This window comes from Octodon degus, unplaced genomic scaffold (genome assembly GCF_000260255.1).
Source record: "Octodon degus isolate 3935 unplaced genomic scaffold, OctDeg1.0 scaffold00169, whole genome shotgun sequence".
Classification (NCBI taxonomy): domain Eukaryota; kingdom Metazoa; phylum Chordata; class Mammalia; order Rodentia; family Octodontidae; genus Octodon; species Octodon degus.
Window position 1 is genome coordinate 2,564,415 of NW_004524745.1, and position 11,495 is coordinate 2,575,909.

Consider the following 11,495-nt stretch of genomic DNA (forward strand, 5'->3'; position numbering starts at 1 on the left):
TCTGTCTTTGTTTCTGATCTTTGTTCTTGCTTTTGTTTTCACTCCTTAAAATAAAATTTAAAAAATTATAATAAAGAAGAGTGGTAGCATCTACTCTATAGGTACTTTATTTTATTTTACTTATTTTATTTAAGACAGGATCTCACTGTGTAGTTTAGACTGGTTTTAAAGTCAACTATACAGGCCAGGCTGGCCTTGAACTCACTCTAGCCCAGGCCAGCCTTGAACTCACTCTAGCCCAGGCCAGCCTTGAACTTGCAAGCAATCCTCCTGCCTCAACTTTCTGAGCACTAGGCTTACAGGTGTGCATCAGTACATCTGGCTAATAATTTCTTATAACATATTATTCCAAGTAAATGTTCACTTTTGCATTTAAAAAATCCAAACACCCCAAACAGTAAAATTCCTTCTTGTGCCAGTAAGAATGTCTGTCATCATGAACTCAAAAATTAAGCAAATGCTGGCAAAGTTATGAGGAAAAAGGGCCCTTCTCCACTGTTGGTGGGCATGTAAACTGGTATACAACTATGGAAATCAGGTTGGAGACACCTCAGAAGGCTAAAAATAGAAATTCCATTTGATCCAAGTATAGCTCATCTAGGTATCTTCCCAAGAGTTGAAGGCATCAAATTGCTACGTGAATACCCATGTTTATAGAAGCACAATTCACAGTAGCTAAATCTTGGAAATGGCTTTCATGTCCAGAATGAATAAAGAAAAAAAAAAATATATATATATATATATAATTATATATATAATGGAATACTACTTGCCCATAAAGAAGGATAAATTTAGGTACTTTGTGGGAAAATAGATGCACCCAGAGACCCTCATACTAAGCAAAAGAAATAGATACAGAAGGTTAAATATCACATGGTTTCTCTTGTCTGAGAAACTCAAAGTAAATAAAGAGCAAAATAGAAGATGATAGCAAATAGGGAGGTAGTCCTTTTGCAGATGGAGAGGGGATCTAGGAATAGAGAGATTGGAGGGTGGGAAAGAGAAGTAGAAGGAACCAAGATGCAGTATGTCCTTGTAACAATTCCCCGTGATGAATGTATTGATTATTATTACAACCATGTACTAAGGAAAAGATTTAAAACATACAAAAAGCAAACACCCCTCTCTGTGGTTTGTTCCGTCAGCTGGGCAGCAGTCCTCAGCCTCTGGAAGCAGTGTGTGCCTGATAAAGGGTTTCAGGGGTGCCCTGGGCTGCAGGACAGGAAGCTCAGGGTGAGGAGGCTCCTTTCCTGCTGCCTCTGCAGGGGCATTGCCACTGAGGGTCCTCCCTGGAAAGGGGAAGAGGCTTAGTCACATGGTGGCTGACATCAGCCCCATCAACACCCTTCCTCCACCAATTCTCAGCAATGACGGGGAAGGTGAGGCTCTTTCAGTAGCCTTATGGAGCCACGGGAATGAGAAGTGCTGGGAGATGGAGGGCTGGGGTACCCAGGCTAGTTCACAGGAGCCACACCCCCCTCTAGCAACCCTGAAACATCCTGTGATACCCCAGGCCATCACCTTAGGGAGATGGAATTCGAGAGCTGCCTTTCTATTATGCAAAGAAAGAGCTTTTCAAGTAAATTTCCACTTAAGTATGAGCTTAGATCAGTGAAGATGGGGTCATAATAGCTTTGATGGTCATCACAGCTATTAAAAATACATTTTTTCCGTGTGCTGTCATCTTCTTATTGTCCTCCTCCCAAGACTGCGTATGACTCAACCCTTCCCAGGCATCAGGGAGGCAGGTTGGAGTCAATCTGCGTATTCAGCTTTGCAATCTTCCAATATGCACAGTGGATGCAGTTGACATGCATGACACCACCGTGGAGGGAAGGTTGGGTGGAGGAGGAGAGGATACTGGGTAGAAAGTGAAGCACTCGGTGCATTGTTCACTGTGACAATGCTAGGCTCGGCTCTCTTTGCAAATCACCCTGTTCTGCCTGTTCCTTGCACTGTCCTCAAAAACATTGGCCTCTTAGCTCACTTGTGTCCCACCTGGCATCTCTATGGGGCAACTTATCCTCCAGGTCTCAGTTTGGACCTCCCTTCTTTAAAGAAGCTTCCCTGGCCTGGACCCACTCCCCCAACCTCTGCCAACTTAAGCCCTTGTCTTCTTTCAATCACAACTGTGTGTGTATATATAAAAGCATGTATATATATAGTTACTGGGCAGTTTTAAAAAAAATTGAGACAAGATCTTACTATATAGTTTAAGTTGGCCTTGAACTCAGTCTCATGTAGCCCAGGCAGGCCTCAAGCTTGTTATGATCCTCCTGCCTCAGCCTGAGGTTATAGGCATGCACCACCATATCCAGCCAGCTTTTCATTTTGAGACAAGTTCTCACTAAGCCACTAAGGTACCCAGGCTGGGCTCAAACTTGTGATCCTCCAGCCTCACCCTCTAGAATGCTGAGCTGTACACTACCCAGGCCAGCTCCTATTGGTTATATGTTGATGCATAATAATCCACCCCAACCAAGATTTGTCAATGATTCTGCAGCTCTGGATGCGCTCAGCTTCACCTGGGTCATCTCTGCAGTTCAAAGGTGTTGGCCTAGTAGTGGCTGGTCCAGCGTAGCCAGAATTGTGAGCAACAGCGGGGAGAGCTGGAATGTGCAGCAGGGCTAAGAAGCTAACTTGGGCTTCCTCAAGTGGTGGCTTCAGGCCAGCAAGAGGAGCTCAAGCCGAAAGTTAAAGCTTCTGAACTCGCTGAGGTTCGGAAGTTGTACCACTCATAAACCTGTGTTCTATTGGTTGAAGTGAGTCACAGAGCAAGCGCAGGCTTCAAAGGGAGGCACACAGATCCACCTCTTGATGCTCCATCATAAAGGGCACCTACCCTGGGATGGGAAGACTTACACCCATCCTTGTCCCTGTCCTAGTACGGGCTCCTCATGGAGCTCCCTGGCTCTCTCCTTCACTGTTAATGCAGTAGCTGTTATTAAATAGTTCCCAGGAGCCTAGCATTGTGACGCACATCTGTAATCCCAACAATCTGGGTAGTTGAGGCAGGAGGATCACGAGTTCAAGCCCACCTGGGCAATTTAGCAATTTAGAGAGATCCTGTCTCAGAATAAAAAACAAAAAAGGCTTGGGATGTAGCTCAATGTTAAGGTTCTGGTTCAATCCCCAATACCAACAAATAAAATAAAATGTTCCTTTGATTGCTTGTCTATTGTCATTCTCCTCCATTAGGAAAAACGTCCATGAGTCTAGGGATTGTCTTCCTTTCGGTCTACTTCCAGAGCCTGGCCCAGAGTAGGGGCCACTTAAGTAGTTGCTCAACTGATCGATAGACAAAGCCCACTGTTCTGCCTCCAACAAAGAACTGATGGGCTGCAGACGTCATTACTGCCAAAGTGGAGAAACCTTGCTGGGAACTGACTGTTATTTCCCTCTTCATTCGGTCAAGACTAAGTTCTTTCCAGTAGTAGCCAGCCCTCGCCCTACTTTGGTCTCTGGTGTTGGGCGGGTCCCGCACGGCTTTTGAGCAAAAGCTTTTCTCATGAAGCAGGTAGAGAGCGCGGAGAGAGGGAGGGAGGGCTCCACCTTCCGGCCAGAGCTGGGATCGCAGCGGAAGGGTCCCAGGTGCATCTGCCTGCCCCGGATCTGCCCAGGGCCGCGAAAGTTGTTACTAAAACTAGGATGAAGGATAGGACCCGCAGTTACATTTAGCAGATGGTGTCCTTCTTAATCTTTGCTCTTGTTTTAATAATATTGTAAAACTGTGAAACATATGACTATATTATGTCATGTGCTATATATGTATTGAGGACGGGACAGAGGGCCTGCACACGAAGCCACAGCCCCAGTGCTTTATTTTTTCATTTTGAGACAAGGTCTCACTGAATCACTAAACTGACTAGGTTGGGCTCGAATTTGCAATCCTTCTGTCTCAGTCTCCTGCGTACTTAGATTATAGGCATGTGTCACCAGCTAAAACCAGTGTTTAAATTTTTCAAAAAAATGGGGCCAGCCAGATAGCTCAGCAGATTAAAGCGCTTGCTTAGGCAGACACAGGAACCGAGGTTTGATCCCCGGCCTACCTTGCTGGCGTCACCCCTGGGGCGTGCTGAGTGGGTAATTGAGACTAGGCATGGTGGTGCACGCCTATAATCCCAGTGCTTGCGAAGCATTAAAAAAAATTTTTTTTCCCGAAAAAATGTTGTTTTTTTTTAAACAAATGTACTTACTACAGGGTCTCACTATGCAGCTCATACTTGTAGTGATCCTCCTATTTTCAGGCTCCCCAGCTCTGGGATTACAGGTGTGTGCCATGCCAGGTCTGGGTAACCAGCTCAGCATGCCCAGGTGGGGCTGGCGCTGCATGTGATGCCAGGGATTGAACCCGCTTCCTTGCACTTGCCTAAGAGGGTGTTTAGTCCACTGAGCTATCTCACTGGCCCGCAAAAGAATGATATTAAATTGACCACTACTCAGATTAAAAAATAGGTCAGTTTTTTTTTGTTTTTTTTTTTTTTTTACAAACTCCTGATAATTAGCTGTCCTGCCAGCTGTTTTCTCTTTGCTTTCTTCCTTTCCTTTTCTCCATTTCTTTCTTTTTTTCCTTTTTTTTTTTCATTTCAGCAGTTTTTAATTAAAAGTTGCACACAGGAGGACTTTATTCCTGCATCTTCTCAATTGTTTCTTTTTCTTTCTTTTTTTTTTTTGGCGGAAGCAGGGATTGAACTCATGCCCTTGCGCTTGCCAGGCAAGTGCTTATTCTAATGAGCCATCTTCCCGACCCCTATTCAACCGTTTCTTCCTTGTGTTTGCCCTTTTCCTTTCCTACTTGGCGAGACTTGGCTTTCTGTTCCAGGATCTTTGTGTGGTCTTTGTCTAGTCTTAGCCTGGTGATAACCACCTCACTGGGGTGCCTGCCCACGTGGACAGTTGTGCCATTTGCCTTTCCCGTTGTACCCATTCAGCGTAGATGACATACTTCTTCCTGTGAACCTGGACTGCTTTGCCCATCTGCTGACCTTTATAGTGTTCTCGCACAACCTGAACTTCAGCATCCTTTCGGATGGGCGTAGAGCGCACATTGTATTTCTGTCACAGCTCTTTGGAAAGAGGAGAAGGCAAAATTTCCTGAGAATATGGGAAGGTGCATTGAAATGCCTTTTATGGTTTTGCTTCGGTCCGAAGTCACAAAAGGATTAAACTTCATTTTGGCTGCTGCAACTCCAGCGATGGCCGCAAAAGGACTTTTTAAAACTTTGATTTATTTATTTATTTATTTATTTATTTTATGTAAAGGGCTCTTTATTTTTCTTTTTTTGGTGGAACCGGGGATTGGACTCAGGCCCTTGCGCTTGCCAGGAAAGTGCATACTGAGCTGTCTCCCCGGCTCATCTTTTTTCCACTCATTCCTTTTTTTTTTTTTTCTCTTTCCATTTTGCCATTTTATAGCTATGGAACCTAGAAAACTTTTTGTTTTTGTTTTTCCTTTTTTGTATTTCAGGTCAGGGTCTACAGGGTCTCACTACAAAGATCGGACTTGTAGTGATTCTGTGTTCAGCCTCCCAAGCACAGTCCCAATGGCCATCTCAGTGCTGCATCTGCCTAAGCAGGCGCTTTACTCCGCTGAGCTATTTGGCTGGCCCTTCTTTCTTTAATGAACAATTTATTTAGGGGCTGGTGAGATGGCTCGGTGGTCTAAAGCACCTAATTAGAACAAGCTTATCAAAGCACAGGGACCGCGGGTTCAATCCCCCAGCACCACATGCCGGCCAACCCCGCCCCCTGGTGGGCTGAGCTGGACACACACACACACACACACACACACACACACACACAAATAAAATTAAAAAAAATTATTTAATTCTTATGTATCTCAGTATTCTTACCTGTAAAATAGGAATACTGTACTAGTTTGTGCGAGTTAATGAGATGCCAACTGGGTAGGGTTAAACGAGATGTTTTCTGTAAACCTTAGAGAGCTTGGCTTATATTTAGTACTTAATAAGTGGGAGCTGTTTATGCAACTATTATATTTTAAATATTTTCTTCTCTGATAGAACTCTGTGGTCTAATGGAAATAAGTGTGAACTTTGGAATCAGAGAGACCTGGGTTCATCTTGTGGTTCCATTATAGTGCAGCAGAGTGTCTTTATGGAAGTCACTAAGCTTTCTCACTGATATATGGGGTGATGGCACCAATGGTTGGAATTTTTTTGGTTCTGGGAATCGAATGACCAGAATTGATTACATAAGTGGGCATGGTGGCCCATGCCTGTAATCCCAGCACTCACAGGGAGGCTGAGACAGTAGTGCCATGAGCTCAGGGCCTGACTCTTGCCACTGAACTACATCCCCAGCCATTTATGTATTTATTAGGGCGATTTTTCATGACGGAGTTTTACTAGATAGTCCAGCATGGCCTCTACACCCAGCCCCAACCCTTTTGCAGTGTTTTTTTTTTTTTTTTTTTTTGTGGAACCGGGGATTGAACACAGGCCCTTGCACTTGCCAGGGAAGCACTCATTCTACTGAGCCATCTCCCCGGCACTCCTTTTGTAGTTTTTTAAATAAATAAGTCTTTAAAGTTGCCTAATTACCCAGGCTGTGATCCTCCTGCCTTGGCCTTCCAGAAACTGGGATTAGAAGTGTGTGCCCCCCTGCCCCATTTATCCCTCCCTTCCTTCAGATCAAACCCAGGGCCTCACATATGCATGGCAAGGGTTTTACCAAGTACTCCAGCCCTCTTCGTGTAAAATCTAAGAATACTGTGCTAATGTGGGTTAACGTGTTGGTTACTTTTCTGTCGCTGGGTTGAAATACTTGACGCCCAAAATTAAGGAAAGAAAGGTTTATTTAGCTCACTGTGAAGGTTTTAGTCTGTCATCAGCAAAGCAATAAGAGCAAAAAGGGAGAAGAGCAAGCCTATTTTCCTCCCTTATATTGTAAGCTATCCCACCCTCCAGAGTGGATGCAGCACTTACAGCAGCTCAGTCTCTCTCTCTCTCTCTCTCTCTCTCTCTCTCTCTCTCTCTCTCTCTTTTTCTCTCTTCCTTCTTAATTCTTCTTCTTTTTTTTGTATTTTAGGGAAAGGTCTACAGGGTATTCAGGGTCTCACTACCGCCTGTTTACAGCCTCCCAAGAGCTGGGATTACAGGCCCATGCCACCATGCCCAGTCTCAATTGGCGTCTCAGCGTGCCCCGGAGCCTGCTTGCAGGCGCTTTAATCCGCTGAGCTATTTTTGGCAGAACCAGAGATCGAACTCAGACCCTTGCGCTTGCCAGGGAAGCACTTATTCTACTGAGCCGTCTCCCCGGCTGGCTGGCTGGCTGGCTGGCTGGCTGGCTGGCTGGCTGGCTTTTTAAATGTATTGTAGTACAAGGCCTATAGGGTCTACAGGGTCTACAGGGTCTCACTAAGTAGATCGGACTTGTAGTGATTCTGTTTTCAGCCTCCCAAGCACTGGGGGGAGGGGGCTGGCACGGCACACCCCGGAATTGAACCCCTGCTGCACTCCATCTAAGCAGGCATTATAGTCTGCTGAGCTATCTGACTGGCCCCTTTCTCTTGCACTGGATAAGGATATTTAGGAAATGAAGACCCTAGCCCCCTGCTGAGTTAGTTAACCTTTTAAATTTCTCAAGTTGACACAAGGTATCCAGCATAACAGTTGTAATCTGTTAGGCAGGCAGTTAGATATTAGGGGAGCTGCGGGACAAGGAGGAGGGGTGGAAAACTGTTTAATGAAATTTTGTATAGTTTCTAATTTTTTTTCAGAAAAAAAAAAAACCATCAAAAAAAGAAAGCAAAAAAAAAAAAAAAAAAAGAGAGCCTCAGAGCCGGGGAGATGGCTCAGTGGAATAAACGCTTCCCTGGCAAGCTCAAGGGCCTGAGTTCAATCCCTGGTTCCGAAAAAAAAAAAAAAAAAAGAAAGAAAGAAAAAAAGAAAGTCTCAAATATACCACATTTATAATCATTTGTTTGGTCTCAGACCCAAAACTACTGCACAGAACACAGTGATACCCTAAAGTCGCATGTCTATAGCGAGGTGCACTGTATTCCGGCCCCCACAGCCCACAGCCTAATCATGCCAGCAGGGAAAATGTTCCTTGAAGATCCTCCTGGCTCAGCTGGAGTCTGGTTTAGATTAAGAATGAATCTTCCTCAATTTTCTTTCTTTGTTTGTTTGGCAGTAGCAGGGATTGAACTCAGGACCTTGAGTTTGCCAGGCAAGTGCTTATTCTACTGAATTTCCTTCAAGTTCTGTTTTCTGGTGCATAAAATTAGGATGGTAGAGGTGGGTGTGATGCTGTGCACCTGTGCTACTCAGGAGGCTGTGGTAGAAGGATCATGGTTCCAAAGCAACCTGGGCAATTTATGGATATCCTGCTCCAAAATCAAAAGGATTTAAAAGGTGTTTGTGTGGAGAGGTTGAAGATACAGTTCAGTGTTACAGTGCTTACCTAACAGGTGCAAGACCCTGGGTTCAAGGAAAAGGGGTGTGTGTGTGTGTGTTTAAGACTCAAATCAGATTAGACTTGTAGAAGTACAGGAAAGAGGAGAGTTGTCATTTGGGACAATACACCCTTTTACAGTAGGCACTTCAAGGAAAAGTCAAAGACTATGCATCCTGCATACATTGCACACATATACATCGCTGTCATCATCTGACATGGAATCTGCAAAGCAAGTACATCTATTCAATCACATCACCTCTAAAATGCATGGGTCTCTCTCTTCTCCATCTTGTAAAAAACTTTATTTGTGGTACTAGGGTTTAAAAAGGGATTTTTGCATTGAGTTAAATCCCTAGTCCTTTTAACGTATTTGTTTATTGATTGATTGAATGAAGGTCTCCCTATGTAGTTCATGCTGGCCTTTAGTTCACTTTGTAGCTCAGGCTTTTTTTTTTTTTTTTTTTTTTTTTTTGCAGAACCAGGGTTTGAACTCAGGCCCTTGCGCTTGTCAGGGAAGCGCTTATTCCACTGAGCCATCTCCCGGGCCCTCAGGCTAGTCTTGCTTTGTTTTTTTGTAGTACCAGGGATCAAACTCAGGTCCTTGCAATGGCGAGGCAGGTGCTTAACCCACTGAGCTATCTCCCTGGCTCAGGCTGGTCTTGAATTCCTAACGATCCACCTGCCTCAGTCTACCAAATGCTGGGATTACAGGCATGGGCCAGCATGTCCCGTTTATGTATTTTTTTTTTTTTTTTAATTTTGAGACAATGTCTCATTAGATCGCTTAATTACCCAGGCCGGGCTCCAGCCTGCATTCCTCTTGCCTGCGCCTCCCAGGATGCTGGTATTACAGGCCTTAAATTCGGCACTCTTCCATCCTTTTTTTTCCCCATGTCTCTACCCCTAGATATCTAAGTTTATTATTCCTTTTTGCCCCGCTCTGAGCCCACCTTTCCCCGACTTCTTGTTCTAATTTTCCCGCCTAGATCTAAGACTCTAGTCCAGTCCGGAATATAATTCTCTTTTTCCCGCCTCTTCGTCACGTTGCAATAACGATCTGTGATTGGCTCTTTTAGGGTAAGCGATGACCAATGGCAGATAGGCTCTTTTGATGCAGTGGGGCAACAAGTATTACCGCTGATGATTGGCCGCAGTAAAGCGTCAGGAAAATGGCGGCGAGTACCTCTCTAGTCCCTGTGGCCGTGACGGCTGCGGCGATGCCCGGCCTGTCCGTGAACGCAGACTTCTCAGATTTGCGGGAAATTAAAAAGCAGTTGCTGCTTATTGCTGGCCTTACTCGGGAGCGGGGCCTGCTGCACAGTAGCAAATGGTGAGATGTAGGGGCTGGGAGCGCCCAGGCTTGGATGCTTGGCCTCTGAGGGTTGTCAACATGACGGGTCTGTGTGGGTGTTCCAGGTCCGCGGAGTTGGCCTTCTCTCTGCCCGCGTTGCCTCTGGCCGATCTGCAGCCGCCGCCGCCTGTGACGGAGGTAAGGGCGTCTTCACCGGAGCGCTCTCCGCCCCGAGCGGGGCGAGCGCCGTGCGCGCCGCGCCTTCAGGGCGGGGGTGTCACCAGCGGCTTTTATCCGCGCGGTTTTGAAGCATTTGCTGCTCTTACGACGTAGAGAAATGGTAAGCAATCATTGCTTTCTATTTCAGCGTTTTCGATTTTATAGCCAAATGTAGGCAATGCCCACAAGGTTGAGAAAAATGCATATTTTTGCTACTGCGCGTTTTTTTCTTCTATTTGAGACAAGATCTTGCGAAGTTATCCAGGCTGACCTCGAACATGCAGTCATTTGGCTCCAGACTTCGGTATAGCTGATTAGCACCAAAAAATGGTTAAGAGAGTGGGCTTTTTTTTTTTTTTTTTTTTGAGACAGGGTCTTGCTATGCAGTTCAGGCTAGCCTTGAGCTCAATTTATAGCCCAGGCTGGTCTCGAACTCGCAGTGATCCTCCGGTGTCAACCTCTTGAGTGCTGGGATTACAGGTATTACAGGCGTGTGCCACCACGTCCTGGCTGGGCTTTGGTTTTAAATGTTAGCCAACTGGTGACTTTAGGCCTTTTAACTTTCTGAGGCACAGTTTCCTTATTTATGAATTATAGATAATAATAGTATCTATTTTGGGGGGAATTGAGACAGTTAAATGAGATATTAATAAAAGGTAGACTTCAGAAGGGTACTCGGCACTGAGGATATAATAAAATTCGCTATTTTCACTATTATTTCAATTATTAACAAAGGTGAGATGGATTGATTGGGAGGATATAGTATTTGGAGTTTTAAGTAGATTTCCAACTATAGGCCAGGCACGATTTTACTAGAAGCATCGATGTGGGCAAATGAATTCCTTTTCTTCCCCAGTGGCAGACTTTATTTGAAAAAGTAAAAGTGAAGAGAGACAGACTGTGCAGAGTGAGTTTGGGCCTAGTAAAAGAGGGAAAAGCAAAATAAAAGAACACCTCCCTTCTTTCTTTTTACTAGTACAAATTTTACATTTATTTATTTATTTATTTATTTATTTATTTATTTTGCAGTACTGGGGGTTGAACTGAGGACCCTGTGCTTGCCAGGCAAGCGCTTACTCTACTGAGCCATCTCCCCAACCCCTGTTATTGTAATTTTTAAAAAAAATTATTTGATTTCTTTTTTTTGTGTGTGGTACTGGGAATTGAACTCAGGACCTCACACTTGCCAGGCAGGCACTTGTGCCACTGAGCTATCTATGCAGCCCCCTGTTTTTTTTTTTTTTTTGTTTGTTTTTGCAGAACCGGGGATTGAACTCAGATCCTTGCGTTTGCCAGTCAAGCACTTATCCTATTGAGCCATCTCCCCGGCCCCTTTTGTTTTGTTTTGAAGAGAAAAAATTAAAACAAAAATTCAAAACAAGGGCTGGTGAGATGGCTCAGTGGTCTAAAGCACCTACTCAGAACAAGCTTAGCAAAAAAAAAAAAAACAAAGGGACCGCGGTTCAATCCCCCAGCACCACATGCCAGCCCGCCCCGCCCCCTGGTGGGCTGAGCTGGCCACACACACACACACACACACACACACACACACACACATAAATAA

At 44.8% G+C, this 11,495-nt stretch overlaps 1 protein-coding gene across 1 annotated transcript in view; it reads left to right on the forward strand.

The window, feature by feature from the left end:
* Positions 1-9,561: 9,561 nt before the first annotated feature.
* Cdc23 (cell division cycle 23) overlaps positions 9,562-11,495 on the forward strand; it is a 31,361-nt gene continuing 29,427 nt past the window's right edge. The window contains exons 1-2 of the mRNA XM_004643260.2: positions 9,562-9,751; positions 9,838-9,910. Coding sequence (XP_004643317.1) covers positions 9,591-9,751; positions 9,838-9,910 — 234 coding nt within the window. The 5' untranslated portion in view covers positions 9,562-9,590. The remainder of the gene's footprint in view (positions 9,752-9,837; positions 9,911-11,495) is intronic.